We start from the raw sequence: 17,416 nt of genomic DNA on the forward strand, positions 1-17,416 counted from the left end.
GTGGTAGAGCGCTTGCCTAGCAAGCACAAGGCCCTGGATTTGGTCCTCAGCTCCGGAAAGAAGAAGGAGAAGGAGGAGGAGGAGGAGGAGGAGGAGGAGGAGGAGGAGGAGGAGGAGGAGGAGGAGGAGGAAGAAGAAGAAGAAGAAGAAGAAGAAGAAGAAGAAGAAGAAGAAGAAGAAGAAGAAGGAAGAAGGAGGAGGAGGAGGAGGAGGAGGAGGAAGAAGAAGAAGAAGAAGAAGAAGAAGAAGAAGAAGAAGAAGAAGGAAGAAGAAGAAGAAGAAGAAGAAGAAGAAGAAGAAGAAGAAGAAAGAAGAAGGAGGAAGAAGAAGAAGGAGAAGAAGAAGAAGAAGAAGAAGAAGAAGAAGAAGAAGAAGAAGAAGAAGAAGAAGAAGAAGAAGAAGAAGAAGAAGAAGAAGAAGTAGTAGTTGTTATCATCAGCATTTCAGTACAGTTAGAGAGCTAGAACATCTGGAGACCCTCAGACTTTAAAGCCACACCAGAGTCCTACTCTGTGCCCCTGCCACTACCCTCTCCAGGCCGGGAGGTTCCCAGCAAATAAAATATAATTTCTAAAAATGAATAACAGGCTTGGATATGTTTTGTCATGATGGAAAGATTGCCTAGCATGAAAAGGCTCTGGCAGTAATCCCCAGAACAGAGAGAGAAAAAAAACACTGTCAGTGGCAAGAATTACAAGCACCAGGAGAAATCGACTCAAGTAGTGTCTTAATATCTTGGAATCTGCCCCACCAGTGTTGACCTCAAATGACTTCACACAGGGAAGTTCCAGTTTGCAACAAGATTAATTCATTTTTAGGAAATACAATAGCTTAACCGTATCTTCTGCCAAACATGATTAGGAATTTTGCTTGTCAAAATTATATAAAATAAAAATAAAATAAAATATTGCTTGTAAACTATTAAACTTTTACCACTAGATGGTGGTATTGCTTCATTCACAGATGAATCTGCTTCATTCTTTGTAATGGTTTGAATAAGCTTGGCCCAGGGAATGGCACTAGTAGGTGGTGTGGCCTTTAAGACCTTTGTCCTAGCTGCCTGGAAGCCAGTCTTCTCCTAACATCATTTGGATGAAGAAGTAGAATTCTCAGCTCCTCCTGCACCATGCCTGCCTGGATGCTGCACTAATTAAATGTTGTCTTTTGTCTTAGACATGGTATCTCGTCACGGCAATGCAAACCCTAACACTGTTGTTCTCCGTCATCGTAAAAGGAAAAGCCAAGGTCACCATGTACTGAGAATAATGACTGTTGCTGCTCAGCCATAAAGAAAACATCCGTATCACTCCGTCTAAAACGCAGATTATCACATGAGATGGAGTCTCCTGAATATGACGTGACCATCATAATCATGACCATCAAAATAACGAGTCCATAGCAGCTACCTGCACAAAGCCTGGGCCAACCACCACCACCAACGATAACACAAAAAAGAGATGGGGGAAGAAGAATGGGGTGAGCAGGGGTTGAAGACAGCAGGGAGGATAGTGGGAGTCACGGATTGCAGACTTGTCCCATCATGCATGGCTCTAACCGCTTTGTCACTTCTGACTTAGCTCTGATTCTACTGTTGTGAAGAGACAGCATGGCCAAGTTTATAGAAGAATTTATGGGGGCTTGTTTACAGTTTCAGAGGGTGAGCTCATGGCCATCATGGTAGGCAGGCAGGCATGGCCCTGGAGCTGAGAGTTCATGTCTTGAGTTAATGACCATGAAGTAGAGAAAAAGGGAGGGAGGGAAGGAAGGAAGGAGGGAGGGACGGAGGGAGGAAGGGAGGGGGAAAATGCTAACTGGGAATGATATGGACTTTTGAAACCTCAAGCCCCACCCCCAGTGGCCCAACTCCTCCAGCAAAGCCACACCTCCCAGTCAGTTTCACTAAGTCAGGAACAAGTATTCAAATATACTATGTGGGGCGGGGTGGGGAGGCATTCTCATTTCTCACCAAGGCCTCTGTGGTGGTTTAAATGAGAGGTCACCCACAGTTGCTGATGCTGATTGGAGAGGCTTAGACCGTGCCTCCTGGTTAGAGAAGTGTGCCACTCACTGGAGATGGGCTTTGAGAACTTAAAAGATTTCCACCGTTTCTAGTTCACCTTCCCACCTTCCTAGCTGAGGTTCAGGATGTGAGCACTCAGCTTCCACTCCTGCAGTTGTACCTACCGCTTGCTACCATCATGGACTCTTAAAACACCCTGGAAATTTAAGCTCCAATATAACCTTTTTTCTACAGTCTTAGTCATAGTATTTAACCACAGCAATATAAAAGTAACCAATGTAGTCTCTTTTTTACTGAATCTATGTGACATAGGAATTTGAGAAATGCAACCTTCAATCTCAAACCACTTATGATACATAGCACAGTGACAAAGGAATCTGGGAATTAGAGAATAAACAGATGATAAAAGACAAACCCACGGTCTTGGAGGAAGGAGGTAAAGTTTGAGGCCTTTCCGTACCATCGGGACTGCCGCTCAAATTCTTATACTAAAATGTCAGTCAACAACTGAAAACGCGATGTACTTATTTAAAAAGCATTTTACATGACATGGGGGCCTGTTGTCAGTGCAAAAACACAGCTATCACTTCAAAAGCAATAAAAAATAGTTCGTTCTAGAGCTAAATATGAGTGACTGTAGCCCAGAATACAGATTTAGGCGCCCCAAGTTCCATGTCTATATTGGCTGGTTTTGTGTCAACTTGTCACAAGCTGGAGTCATCGGAGAGGAAGGAGCCTCAGTTGAGGAAATGCCTCAGTGAGAGTCAGCTATAAGGCATTTTCTCAATTAGTGCAGGAGGGCCCAGAGGATGGTAGGTGGTACCATCTCTGGGCTGGTGTTCCTGGATTCTATAAGAAAGCAGGATGAGCAAGCCAAGAGTAGCAAGCCAGTAAGCAACATCTCTACGTAGTTTCTGCATCAGCTCCTGCCTCCTGACCTGTTTGAGTTCTTACTTATCCTGACTTCCTTCAATGATGACCAGAACTATGGAATTGTAAGCCAAATAAACGCTTTCCTCCCTAACTTGCTTTTTGGCCATGGTGTTTCATCATAGCCATAGGAACCCTAAGACAATATCCCAATATGGAAGCAATTTTATGAAGTTTGTATAACAGAACAAAGAAAGAAAGAAATCAAGACTCTTAAAATATTCTGGCAGACACATTAAGTAAGTGACTACAGCATAACATGGTAATCTTGGCTATAGGCCCCAGATGTTATCTGATGCCTTTTAACCTTTCGGTTGGAAAATTAAGCATTTCGTTAATATATTCCAAAAGACTTTTATCCATAATAAGGCCCAACACAGAGGAGCATAAGGAGTAGCTCTTGGGTGGGCTAAAGATAGCCCAAGATAAACTGTAGCAGGTTCTGGACCTGCAACGTTCTAAATCTCCAAGGTTACTGAAATTCTGATCAGCAAATCGGCATTTGTCTTCTCAATTACTCTCCACTTTATTTCCCCACAGGGTCTGTCACAAAAACTGGGTGCTGGGGACCAAAACTTGGTCCCTCACGCTTACACAGCAAAGACTTTACCAATGAAGCCATGCTCCAGCCTGCTCGAATGGTGGCTTTGCAGCCTACAATAGAACAAGTAAGATCAGAGAATGTCTGTCTGTCTTTATTTTTATTTTTTTAATCTTAAAGAATTATTAGAGAAAGGAGTCTTATTTTATGTGTATTGCCTGCATGTATGTCTGTGTGTCAGATCTGGAACTGGAGTTACAGACAGTTGTGAGTTGCCGTGTAGGTGCTGGGAATTGAACCCAGGCCCTCTGGAAGAGCAGCCAGGGTTTTTAATCACCGAGCCATCTCTTCAACATCAGAAAATTTCTTTATAGGCAGCTGTCACTCAGATAGGGCAGAGTTAGAGCTGTGTTCCCAGGTTTTATGGCTGGCTTTGGGGGAAAAGGGATTTTGGTTTCCATCATGCCTGGGAGGAGAATAATTCTGGTTTCCCAGTTCTAAGTGAGAGAAGATGAGAAGTAATCATCAGGAGGCCAGAGACGGTCAGATTCTGAGCCCATCCCTTTGGGTTATGTTCTATCATGTTGGTTCATCCTTTTGTTTTGTTTCTGAGTAAACCCAAAATTTCACACATGTTGGCAGCTATTCCACCACTGGGCTATATCCCCAGTCCTCATGAGACTGTTTTAATTAATTTAACTTAATCGGTTAATTATAAACCACATGTAGTACAATGCCACAGTGCCTGTTAAAACAAAGGCAGTATTACTTTCAGATGTTACACTCATGAGACTGCTCTTACATTTGTTTAATTTTAAATGTTAGGACAAGATCTCATGGAGCCCAGAATACCCTCAGACTCTTTATGTGGACGATGACTGTAGATTACTTATTCTCCTGCCTCTACCTCCCTAGTTGCTGGGTGCCTCGGCCTGGCCTTAGGATAAGGGGCTGAAGAGGGCACACATGTCGGACATACACACAGGTCAAAAGGTTGATGATCTCTGGCCTTTTAACTCTCTAACTATGCTTGATGCTCAAGTTGATGGCTTCTAAAAGTATTAACTTTCTTGCCTATTCTGTGGCTGAAAACCACTGGCCTCTTTTCTCTATAACCCTCTATGTTGTATTTTACTACTTGACTCTATGTTTCTGTTCTGTGCTTCATTAAGTGCTGGGGACTTTATCGGTCTACTATTTATGTTTTAAATCTCTGTGCTTGATTAGCACGAGAAAACTTAAATGTTGCTTACTTTATAATTCTCTGTGCTTGTTATGTGCTACAAAACTTAATTCTTAACTCCTTTTTAAACTTACTACATGTCTTAGTTAGGGTTTTACTGACTTGAATAGATACCATGACCAAGACAACTCTGGCTCAGAGATTCAGCCCATTATCATCAAGTCAGGAGCATGGCTGCATTCAGGCAGGCATGGTGCAGGAGGAGCTTGGAGTTCTACATCTTCATCTGAAGGCTGCTAGCAGAATACTCACTTCCGGGCAGCTAGGATGAGGTTATTATAGCCAGAGTGACACACCTACTCCAACAAGGCCACACCATCTAATAGTGCCACTGCCTGGGCCACACATATTCAAACCACCACATTAATAATTCTCTGGCAAGGGGTTGGGGATTTAGCTCAGTGGTAGAGTGTTTGCCTAGCAAACGCAAGGCCCTGGGTTCGGTCCCCAGCCCCCCCGAAAAAAGAAAAGAAAAAAAATAATTCTCTGGCAAGTAACATATGCTGTATAGCAAGGCCGAATTTAGAGGAGGATTAATTGCTAAAGTTCCTTTCTCTATTGCCCAGAGAAGCTTTGCCTCTCACTGGCCAGGTATAAGGGAGATTTGGAGCGATTAAGTTTTTAAACCAGGAGAAAAGAGTCATTCTCACAAAAAAGGAAAGCTTTTTTTTTTTTTTTTTTTTGCCAAGCTGTGACTGTTTATTAACTGACCAGATTATAAAAATACCACGGGCAACTCCTTAGTCCACCCATCTAATAAGCCTGTTTATCTGGTCTTCCCTGTTGCCAGCATCTCCACCTTCAACAAAGTGAGTTGTCTTTTTCTTCATTCCACCTCGTGGGGAAGACAGTTTGAAGGGCCATAGGAAGTTATTTGCTTCCTTGAAGCGTTTCCCAACTATATAGATAACATGAATTAGATCCTCCATGCAGATGATGTCAAATTTACCAAGAGATCGAACAATAAGGAATTATCTGTCAAGGCAACGTGCTTTTTATTGATTTTGCCAGAGCCTCGCTTGTAGGTGAGCTCATTTACTGACTTCAGGTTGGGGTACCCCCATGCAATGTGCGGTTCCACAGTCCTCAGCATGTTAACTGAAGCCTTGCTGAGCTTCACAAAGGTGCCATGGAGGATCTGCCGGAGACGAAGAAGCAGCTGCAATGCCTTGCGCACCCTTGGGCTTACTCCACTGGTGCCTCGGATTCTGATGACAAAGGCCAATGTTGGTTCTTCGGGCACACAGACGTTCCCAGCTCTCCTCGCCATCCTAGCCATGCGAATCTCAGTCCGGTCCGTCTGCCTGCACTCCTCGTGATAGTGCTTTGCCTTCTCGTAGATGAGCTTCCTCCTTGCCTTTCGCAGTGTCTTCAGGGCGAACTTCTTCCTCAGGCGCCTCACCTTCAACTCTGCGAAATTCCGTTGCCTTTTCTTAAGGGTTCCTGGTGCAGCCACAGCCTTCTTTTTCTTCTCTGGTATAGCCTCCATGATTCCAGCCGGGAAAGGAAAGCTTTTACACAAGCAAATATGCATAAACGCATATACATTCATATATACACATTCATCATCACATGTTTACTAGGCCTAATAATCTGTCTCATCAACTTACATACTTACACACGCACACACACGCTTTAACATAGCTGTAATCTTGGTGCATGCTACAGCCATCACATGCAAATGGCAAAAAGAATCATTTACCCCAAAAAGCAAACCTTTGTTGATTAAGACTGGAACAACATAAGATACAGTTCTTTGTCAATATATATAATAATCATATTCGTGACCATTCTGTATTATGTTAAAATTTCTCAAAACCTATCTCCTAAGAAAGACAGTTGAGATTAGTATAATCCAGTCCTTTTAGAGTTATTGTCCTAAGGAAATGTGATATATAACATACCTAGTCCTGGGTCACTAAAAGCCAGGTATCACTCCCTAATAAATGTAATAGATTGTAAACATTCCCACTGGGAAGTAGCCATTTCTCTATGGTATTCAGTGTCATTGCAAAAGTAATCAGTAGATGGCAGCACATACCAATATGTTAAATGACCTAGGGCCTTAAGAAGGGTGGAACTGGAGAGATCAGCTTCCTTTGTAACGTTTTCTTACAAAAAGACAAAAGCATCACAATACAATATTAAAGTGAGTGTGAATTATGAAGTCATGAATGTCTTATCTTCACTATCTTTACAATTAGTTTTTATCTCTTGCCATTTGTTTGTTTGTTGTCAAATACAGTTTTCAGGTCTCACACAAGAGCTTGTTCGGTCAGTGTGTTGACAGGGCCAGGAATAAAACCCAAGTCCTTAGCCATGTCAGGCAAGTGCTCTGTAACTGAGATACACTCCTAGACCTTACAATTAGTTTGTTAAAGACTAGTCTCCTCCCGACAATTCTAGCAACAAAAATATTTGGCTAGGAATAACACTCGACCCTAAATGGGATGGCTCCATCAAATTCCTCCCTTCAGAGCTCAGGGAGCCCTGGAGAAGAGAATGCAGAAAGAGTGCTCATATGAAGTCAGAGAAACTGAGGCAGCATGCACAGGGCCTGCAAGGGTCTGTACCCGGTCCTCTGCATTAGATAATATATTCTAAACCATTGGCTTCATCTACTCACAAAACCAATAACAAGTATAATGGCTAAAGAATCGGGAATCCATTAATATTTGAAAACAGCCTAACTCTTTTATAAGATGATAAAAATTCGGGGGGTGGGGAGGTAAATGCACTGGACGCCAAGGCTAAGAACCTGAGATCAGTCCCGGAACCAACATGGTGGAAGGAGAGAACGAACTCCAGCAAGTTTCATGTGCACCACAACCAAGGTAACTCTTATAAGGGACAACTTTTAATTGGGGCTGGCTTACAGGTTCAGAGGTTTGGTCCATTATCATCATGGCAGGAAACATGGCAGCATCCAGGCAGACAAAGTGCTGGAGGAGTTGAGAGTTCTACATCTTCATCCAAAGGAAGACTGGAGCAGACTGTCTTCCAAGCAGCTAGGAGGAAGGTCTCAAAGCCCACCTCCACAGTGAAACACTTCCTCCAACAAGGCCACGCCCACTCCAGCAAGGCCACGCCCACTCCAACAAGGCCACACCTCCTAATGGTGGTACTTCCAGGGCCGACTGTATTCAAACCACCACAAACGCTGACCTTCCTTCCGTCTTCCAAATGCTGCAATTTGGTATGTGGTACCCATCCCAGCTAACACCCATCCTGTCAGTAAGCTTTGTGGCTGACACTATACTTTCACATTTTTAGTAATTAAGTTCATCTCTTCACCTTGTGACTAATCTTTAGGAAGAGTTCATTGCACCAGCACTGCTCAAAATATGGCTGGCTAGGGAGTGGCCGGGAACCTAAACAAAAGGAGGAGACAAACTGTTTGTTACTGAGAGGATTCACTTAGAAACACTCACAGCAACTTTACAGAGTATTTTTGTCTCTTGACTCTCTAAGACTTGGGTATATGTTAAGCATGCCTTTTTTTGTGTAGCTTGTCTTGTATTGCATCAAAACATCACACTTTGATCACCTGGAAGCACAGACAAACACCTGCCGGGATCGTCCCCATCCAGACTTTGATTTTGGCCTCTAAGTAACAAAGCATCCAGGAGGCACTCCCGGGGTGAGTCAGCAGAGCTGGGAATGGTGCCTTCACTTCTAGTTGCCACCTGTAAGGATTCTTGAAATTTCAGCCAATCCACTCAATAACCAATGAGTCTGATGCCATATAACCTTTCCGTCTGAGAACAAACAGAACATTCTGAGAAGATAACCGGCTTGCAAGTGGAAGTCTGTCAGGATTTTCAACTCTTCTGAAACCTTGCTGTGGGGTTAATTGCCACAACAGTGCCCTCCTGTCTTCTGTCATCAGTTAAAGGGACAGTTTCTTCAGGACCAGTTGTTCCAGGACATTTGTGGCCATTGATGCCTGTATGTCCTTAGCAGGCGGTTCTACCACATCTCTGTCAGAAGGGAGACTTAAGCAGTGTGTAATGATGTGTTTGCTGTATCACATGTGAGCTGGAAGTTTAATATGTAACAGCAGCAAATCAGCTCTCATTAGCTGCGGTATCTTCACACTCACGCAAAGACACACACACACAAACCCCCACACCAATGCGCGTGCACACACACACACACACACACACACACATACACCACTACCAATGCACATACACATAACACACATATACACACACAACCCACACAAACACACACCACTACCGATACCAATGTACACACACACACACACACACACACACAAACACCACTACCACTATCAATGCATATACACATAACAAACATACACACACAACCCACACACTCATAGGAGAGGCTTTCGAGAAAAAATATCTAGGCCCAGTGACCTTTGGAACATGGAGGCAAGAGGAATCAGGAGTTCAAGACCAGCTTTGGCTACATGAGATATTCTGTGTCAAAAAGCTAAAACTAAAAATAAAATTAAAAGTTATTTTCCCTTTCAGATCAGGCATTTTCCTAACGACATTTTTTAGCCTTAAATTGTGATTATTTTTGTCACAGATGTACAAAATTTTGTTATTAAAGTGGATCTTCAAAACTTTATTTAATTGAACCATTATTTCACGACTGTCACAGACCATCCCTAGAAAGTAAAAAAAAAAAAAAAATCCCTTTTCATTTTATCAATAGAAAATTGAAATCCAAAGAGCTTTAGTGACTGACATAAAATTATGAATTTAGCCAATGGTAGCCGAGGACCAAGGTTGCATGGTTGAATGACGTACCGATGCCCCGCCTCACATCTCAATAATCTGTTGAATAAGTGTATGATTTAAAGCCTGAGAACCAACGGCTAGGTGTGGTAGTGCATACCTATAATCCCAGCACTCTGCGGGCAGAGACAGGCAGAGCTCTGAGTTTGATGTCAGCCTGGTCTCCAGAGTGAGTTCCAGAATGGCCAGGCTGCACAAAGAAACCTTACCTCGACAAACCAAACAAAAACCAGAACCCAGACAGCTGTTAGTCTCATCTCCCTGTCACTTGATGTTTTTATATCAGAATGGGGCTCTTAGATCATACTGACCTAAAACCTTTCTCTCTCTCAGTGCACCTTTTAAAATATTGTCTGCTTATTGAAGTTACTAAGCTTAAATAATTTCTACTGGCAAAGGAATTGCCTAAGATATCCTGTTAGAGGAAGTTATTTCCTTTCTGGAATGTGGCTGAGCATATCTTGAAAATCTATACCAATAAGCACTGAAGAGCTGCTTAACTGTCTAGTTATGAAACTTAGGCAAACTATTTCACTTTTCAGATTTGTATTTGAAAACACTGATACCTAAGAGGGTTCTGTGCGGATCAATTAACCGATATTAAAAAAGGTTCACGGTGTCACGTAAAGCACAAACAAAATAACTTCAACCAATTTTCATAACGCTCCAGTGAGCCTTAGAAGTGGCTTCCTCGATTGTAAGACAAACGAACAGTGTGAGTTTACCTTGGGGGAAAAAAATAGTACAGAGCATGGTGTTCAGAGATTATAATCCCAGCACTTGGGAGACTGACTGAGGCAGGGGGATCTTGAGTTTGTGCCAGCCTGGGCAACACAGTAAGATTCTATCCCAAACAATAGTTTGGATTACCATGGAGTGAGCCTTTGCAAAGTGCTAAATGTTCTACTTTTGTGACCAAAGCAGGGTTAGACCCCAGTCTTCAGGAACACTGAGTAACATTCGCAGCAGCATATGTCTTACTATATAGACAACTTTCTGAGGACTGTGACAGTTATCACAGACACAAGTCTCCGTATCTTCCAATAGGGAAACTCAAACATACTTCCACCAACTCATACGACTGTGGAAGACATAACCTCTCAACTAAGCTATGTAGACGCTTACAAACTAAAAATGAAGAGAAATGGTGGTGACTTTTAATGAACGCTCGGGCTCTGCTATTCAAATGCGTTTAACCCGATCTTCTAAAGGCTTATTGTATTGCTCCCTTTAGTCAGTTGAGCTGTTTTTGGTTTTAGTTTGTTTTGTGAGACATGGTATCTTTTTATCCCCATCTGGTTCGAACTCATGATCCTCCTGCTCCAACCACTGGAGTTCTGGGAACACAGGTATGTCACCATGCCTGGCAAGATACAGTTGTTTCAAAACACAACCTAAAGTTGAGAATAATCCTGCCTGCTTGCCTGAGAGAAGTTACCTCACTCGTGGAGGTCTCCTTCCCGATGTAAAAGGAAAGTAATACTCTGATTATGATATGGGAAAAATAAGAAGGTAACAATTTATCTAAAACATCTTTAATGCAGCAGGTGTGGGCAGGTGATAACTACAATTAGAGTAAAGAAGGGATTAAGAGTATATAGGTAGGAAATAAATAGTAGTAATGAAGCCATGTTCTTAGTCGTTAGGCACCCCAGGACAGTGCTTTACTGACTCCACCATAAGGTAGTAGTAGTAGGGGGTGGTCTATAGGGAAAGGGGTCAGGAAGCCTGAAATGTCCTTCAGCAAATATCCTCAATTGCTTAATTTTTTTCAGTAAACTGTTCTCATTTCTGTTCTCTACACCTCTGGTATGAAACTAGAGAAAAACTGTAAAATTCCACAGCATGAGTTTAGGGGTGAAAAGGGAAATATAAAAGAGGAAAGAAATGCTCAACCTCCTGCAAAAACACCGGGCTCAGCGCTCCGCCCCGATGTTTATATTTTGCTCCTTATCCCCGCCCCCGACCATGAGAGGGCCCAGGCCACGCCCCCACGCCAAAGTTCTAGGGCTGGACTCGCCGACCTCTTCAGCTTACCCGCAGGGATTCCCTCACCAGCCAATCGCGTCTGAGCCACGGGACCGCCCGGAACAAAGATGGCCGGAGCGGCCTCGGTGAGGGCACACTGATCCAAACGCCAGGCGCACCCGCCTCCAGGACAGCAAAGGCAGAGTGGCAACCGCGCGGTCAGGAGCATGGAGGAGGGCAGCAGCGGCGGCAGTGGTGGCAGCGACAGTAACGCCGGCGGGAGTGGCGGGGCACAGCAGAGAGAGCTGGAACGCATGGCTGAAGTCCTAGTTACGGGAGAGCAGCTCCGGTAAGGAAAGGCACTCAGTTGGTGGGCTATCGATTGCACTATGCCCCGCGGACCGGAGCGCACACGCGATCTGGTTCGTGGCAGGCGTGTCGCGCGGGACACAGGGACAGTTGCGGGCGCGTGGGATGGTTGGTTAGCGCCGCGCGTGTGCCTGGCTACTGCAGCCGGGAGGCTAACAGCTTCAGCAAGGCTGCGGGGAACGGTTTCGGGAACGCGCGGTGCAGGCTGCGCCCTAGCTGGACTGCTGCAGCCACGCGTCCCGCCGACTTGCCACCACTCAGTACGCGCAATCCCCTTGTCAGGTGTCCTTGCTCACTCCAAAAAGAAGAGATATCGGATGGAAACCCCCCCCCCCAGCCCCTGCACTTCCAGATAAAAGACGCCAGCTCCCCGTGGTTGCCTTCGGTTCGGCTTTCCTTTTTGTTAGCAAAGCATGCTTCCCTTCTTTGATCTTCAATTTACTTTTATGTAAAACCTGGCGGATTACTGCGAGTCCCTTGAAGGGTCGCTTCTCTTCGAGAACCTTTCCCAGCTCTTTACCTATCCCTTAATTGGCACACCGTCAGGTGTCACTTGGGTCCGCAAGGGGGCGTGAAAGTACCTTGTTCAGTACCCACGTTTGGGACCCCGGAGTTGGCCCATCGCAGCGCACTTACCTTAGAATTAAGCCCATTTTACAAATCCGGGAGCAAGTACTTACCCCTAAGGCTCCCATGATATTCCTATTGCTTCCTGTTCCCTTTTCTTGGGCATATGTCTAAGACTTGTGCTTCCGCAGCTGCCGATATTGGGGGTTGTAAATCAGATTGCCACTTAGGATGAATCCGGCTCTGCTAGAATTTGGATCACGAGCTGGAGCCCGGGTCCCACCTGAAAGAGGTGTGCTAGTTCCCTCTAGTTCTTGGCTTGATTTTTCCGGCTTATTTCGGTTTCTAGGTGGCTGTTTCAAGAAGACTTGAAGGAGATTGTTACAAAGGTTCCTGGAGGTCTGGTAAAGCACTGGGCTTTGCAAGGCTCGGTTTGAGGAAGTAGCTGTTTGACAGTCAGGACCTAGCTTCCAGTGTGACAGAAGGAAAAAATCATGCATTTCGGTTCCTCGTTGAATCTCAAGTTTGTGGCCAAAATTGAAGGGAATTAGAAACCTGTTTTCCTCCATCAAGAGTATTTTGTAATCAAGGTGACATAAGTTCTTCTGATTTAATCTGACCTTAATAGTTTAGTGCTTTGTTCTTCACTATATGAAAAGGCTTCGCTTGGGTGAGATTTCTTGCTTCTTATTTCTTTTACAAACTTCATTATGACCCCAAATCACTTTCTCCTTCAAGATACTGCCCCTGTAATGCACCTTCTCCAGCCTCCCCAAAGTGCTCCTACGCTTTCTCACCACAAATCTGCAGACCTGGGAGTTCGACCCAGGCTTGATTTTCTGTTCCTCCACCATGTAGCCAAGTGTTACCACGACTCTGTTTTGAAGAAGGCTTTGAGCCTGACAGAATCCCAGCCTTGCCCTTGACTTAGCTAGTGTAGAGCCTTGGACAAGGATGAGTAACAGTAAGTTTTACCCAGTAGGACTGTTATGAGGATTATGTGGAGTTAGTGCCTACACCAGTGAGTGTTGCTACACACCATATGATCTGTAGCCAGGATAGCAGTGTTTGAACAAATTAATTTACTTGTCTGAGCTGCTTCTTTCTCTGTGAAGTAGCCAGGAAGATAAGAGTATTTCATGGGGTGCTTCTGAGATGCTTCCTGTATTAGTTAGCAATCTGCAAGGGCTTGCTGGAATTCATGGGTATTCCTGGTCTCTCTGCACCACCACTTTTGACCTGCAGCCTGGTAAGATGTGACCAGAAGGGCTGTGTGTTGTGAAGGCTACAGGATGTAAGACAGGCTGCCCAGGTTTTTCTTCCTTCTGTCTCCGACACATGTTACTTCTGCAACGACTTAGGGACGATTGACTTACTCTTTTGCCTCAGTTCTTCCTTAGTAAAGGGAAATGTAAAAGACAATTCACTTTCCGTTTAGAGAAGGTTGAGATGTCACATCCAAGTTTGAGTATGATGGTATGCACCTGCAATCCCAGCATTTGGGAAGCAGGGACTAGAGAATTACAAGTTTGTGTTTAGCCTGGCCTGCATAGTAAGTACTAGGCTACCGAGGCCCTGTCTTTAAAAAAAAAAAAAAAAAAAAAAAAAGTCTGAGCAAATATTAACCATTTAAATTTGATTTGAATTTCACTTTTTGTTTCAATGATTTTAAAGCAAAATTTAAAATCCTATTGTATGCGGGGAAGGGCAGGGGTTATGTGTGCCGATGTAAAGGTCAAAGGACAAATGTCAGGAGCTGGTTCTCTCCTTCCGTGTTGACATAAGTTCCAAGCTCAAATTCAGGTTGCCAGGAGTTCACAACAAGCACTTATAACTACTGGGCCATCCCTCAGGTTCAGCATAGTGGCTTATGCCTATAATCCCAGCACCCCCAGGGTTAAAGGCAGAGAAGTTAGGTGTCAAAAGTCATCTTGGATTCATAGTGAGTTTGAGGCCAGCCTAGGAGGGCTTGTGGGACCCAGTCTCAAACTGACAACAGCAAACCAAGGCTACATGATACTTAGATTTTGGTGACTGCAGTGGCCATGTGCCTGGTGTTGGGTTCTGGTCATCCTCACTGTTCCTGCCAGAATGGATTCCTCCCTTCCAACTGTCTTCTTCTTGTCTGATTCCTGACATTTAGTGATGCCCAGGCTTTCTGCCTGTGATGGCTTCACACCACCACAGTTTACTGCTGCCCTGGCTACATTTCCATGACTTCACAGTGAACAACAGGTGATAAAAAATGGGGAAACTCAAGACTAGCATGTGAAAGAAGTTTCACTTCCAGCTTGAGCTATGCCCACCTTCTTTCCCACTTTTTGGAGCCTGGGCCGTACTCTCTATGTGGTCTACTCTGGCCTAGAACTTATAGCCATCCTTCTGCCTCAGCCTCCCAACTACAGGAGTCATGGGTCGGGAGCTACCACACCTAGTTCTTCTTTTCTGTTTTTGGAGTGTGTTCTCTTGGGGAAAGCCAGTGAACCCTGAACTCTTTGCCCTTTTCCCTCCGGAATGGAGGGAGAGTATCCTCCAGTGTCAAATTGGCCGAAGTGGGCTCCAAGCTGGAAAGAGCTAAGTATAAGAGCTTGGATGAATGTTCAGACCATTGTTGCCTCCAGCTGTGGGGCTGGCTTGCTGCACAGGGCAGGCACATTATTGCAGTTGGCTGCATAAGGACCACAGAAGTCACACATACATAGTCTCTTTCTTTCCCAGCAGGAGCTGTTCCTAATTCTCCTCACATTTCCCCCTCATCTTAAAAGAGTTTGCTTCCATGCCCAGAACTAAAAAAATAACAACAAAAGACCAAATAACAACAAAAAACCCCCAGAATTTCATACAAGCATATGTTTTGATTGAACCCATCTCTACTTCTCTTAACTCCCCATAGATTTCCCATGTATTTATTTATTTACTTATTTATTTTATATATGTGAGTACACTGTCCCTCTTTTCATACACACCCGAAGAGAGCATCAGATCCCACGACAGATGGTTGTGAGCCACTATGTGGGTGGTAGGAATTGAACTCGAGGCCTCTGGAAGAACAGTCAGGGCTCTTAACCTCTTAGCCATCTCTCCAGCCCTCATTTATTTTTTTACTTCATGGTTTCAAGTATTCTTTTTTTAATCTGGGTCCACTTACTACAGTCAGTATTTGCATGGGCATAGGACAATCTACTGGACCATGGGTAATCTCCCAGGGGCTGCATCACTGAAGACAACTGATTCTCCCTCTCTAAGCAGCCTTCTCCGACATATTGCCAGTAGCTCCTCAGGGGGCGATGGGATTTTGTGAGCCCCTTCCCTATCCTTGCTGAATTTTAGGTAACCTGAGCTTGTGTAGGCCTTGAACAGTCAGAGCGGCTGTGAGCTCCTGAGTCACATCTGGAAAAGCCTCTTTTGTAACAGTTATTCTTTCTCTGGCTCTTACGGTCTTTCTGCCCCCTCTTCCGCCATAATACATGAACCATGGGAGTAGGGGGCGTGATTCAGATGTCCCATTTCAGCTGAGCATTCCCCAACCTCTCTTTCTCTGCACATTGACCAGTTGTGAGTCTATATTGTAAAAGCACTGAAAAGGGTTGAGAACAGCATTGCTCTATGGGTATTAAGATGAGTACTTAGTTGGGTATTTTACTACTATGTCTGTTTAGCACAATAATATTAATAGTAGGTTCTTCCCTAGGGCTTATAACCTAGCCACCCTGTTCTCTGCCCAAGCACCAGACTTGAGTTCGGCTGGTGGATTATCTTGCCCAATCATTTTCCAGGCTTTTGCATCTTAAACACACACACACACACACACACACACACACACACACACACACACACACATACACACACACATATTTTGTGTACATGCTTACAATCCCAGCACTTGGGAAGTGGAAACAGGATATGATGTAGCTAGCTGTGTGGCTTTAGAGAAAGAGGAAAGAAGCTAGCATTGCCGGAGAAAGCATGCTTAGAACAGAGGTATAGAAAAGAAAAGGGGGCTGGAGATATGGCTCAGTGGTTAAGAGCACTGACTGCTCTTCCAGAGGTCCTGAGTTCAAATCCCACCAACCATGTGTTGACTCACAACCATCTGTAATGAGATCTAATGCTCTCTGCTGGTGTGTCTGAAGACAGCTACAGTGTACTCATATATAATAAATACATAAATAAGTCTAAAACAAGGAAAGGAAAGATTATGCCTCTCTGAGAAATTAGAAAAGCAGACCATTGTAAAGCTGAATACCTACACTCTGTAAGAGATGAACACTTTAAAAACTATGGTGTGTTTTATTTTTAACTGTGTATGTGTTTGTGCAGGCACACTCAGAGGTGTTGAATCCTCCTGGAACTGGACTTACAGGTAGTTGTGACCTGCCTGAAGTAGATGCTGGGAACCAAACTCTGCACGAGTTTCAAGCACTCTTCACCCCTGAACCATCACTCAGTCCCTGCTTAAAATTTTCAAACTAGCCAAAGAGTGTAATACTTATCACTAATTCAAAAATGTGACACTATTGACAGGCTAGATCAGAGGTTCTCAACCATGCCATGCCTCCTTTGGAAGTCAAGTGAGCCTATCACAGGGGTTGTATATCAGGTATCCTGCATACCAGATATTTACATTACAGTTCATAACAGTAGCAAAATTACAGTTATGAAGTAACAACAAAAATAATTTTATGCTTGGGGATCTCCGCATTATGAGGAACTGTATTAAAGTGTAGCAGCATGAGGAAGGTTGAGGACCACTGTGCTACCTGGTGCTGACTGTTCACACATATTTCAGTATCTTGTTGGTATCTGAACAGAGAAGAAGTAACTGAGGAAGGATGAAAGCTTTTCTAATTTGAAGATAATCAGCCACACACAAGTAATTCACATCTGTGGTGTTCTATAACTTTTCAGATCCTTAGGTTTTTGCTTTTCGTTCTTGTTTGTATGTGAATCCATTGTCTCAACTCTGACACCAATTATGACATCTAAATTCCACCTCCCTCTTCTTT

General features: G+C 44.0%; 1 protein-coding gene and 1 pseudogene across 4 annotated transcripts in view; one reads left to right on the plus strand and one right to left on the minus strand.

The window, feature by feature from the left end:
* Positions 1-139: 139 nt before the first annotated feature.
* On the minus strand, positions 140-11,673 carry LOC134479905 (large ribosomal subunit protein uL30-like; annotated as a pseudogene).
* Deptor (DEP domain containing MTOR-interacting protein) overlaps positions 11,667-17,416 on the plus strand; it is a 169,321-nt gene continuing 163,571 nt past the window's right edge. For 3 of the 4 annotated variants that reach the window (XM_063263556.1, XM_063263557.1, XM_017595234.3), the window contains exon 1: positions 11,689-11,823. In XM_063263556.1, the coding sequence (XP_063119626.1) occupies positions 11,702-11,823 (122 nt within the window). In that variant the 5' untranslated portion in view covers positions 11,689-11,701. Of the gene's footprint in view, positions 11,824-17,416 lie in introns of all 4 variants that reach the window. The other variant, NM_001427213.1, reaches the window with a different exon arrangement.

This window comes from Rattus norvegicus, chromosome 7 (assembly GCF_036323735.1).
Source record: "Rattus norvegicus strain BN/NHsdMcwi chromosome 7, GRCr8, whole genome shotgun sequence".
Classification (NCBI taxonomy): Eukaryota; Metazoa; Chordata; class Mammalia; order Rodentia; family Muridae; genus Rattus; species Rattus norvegicus.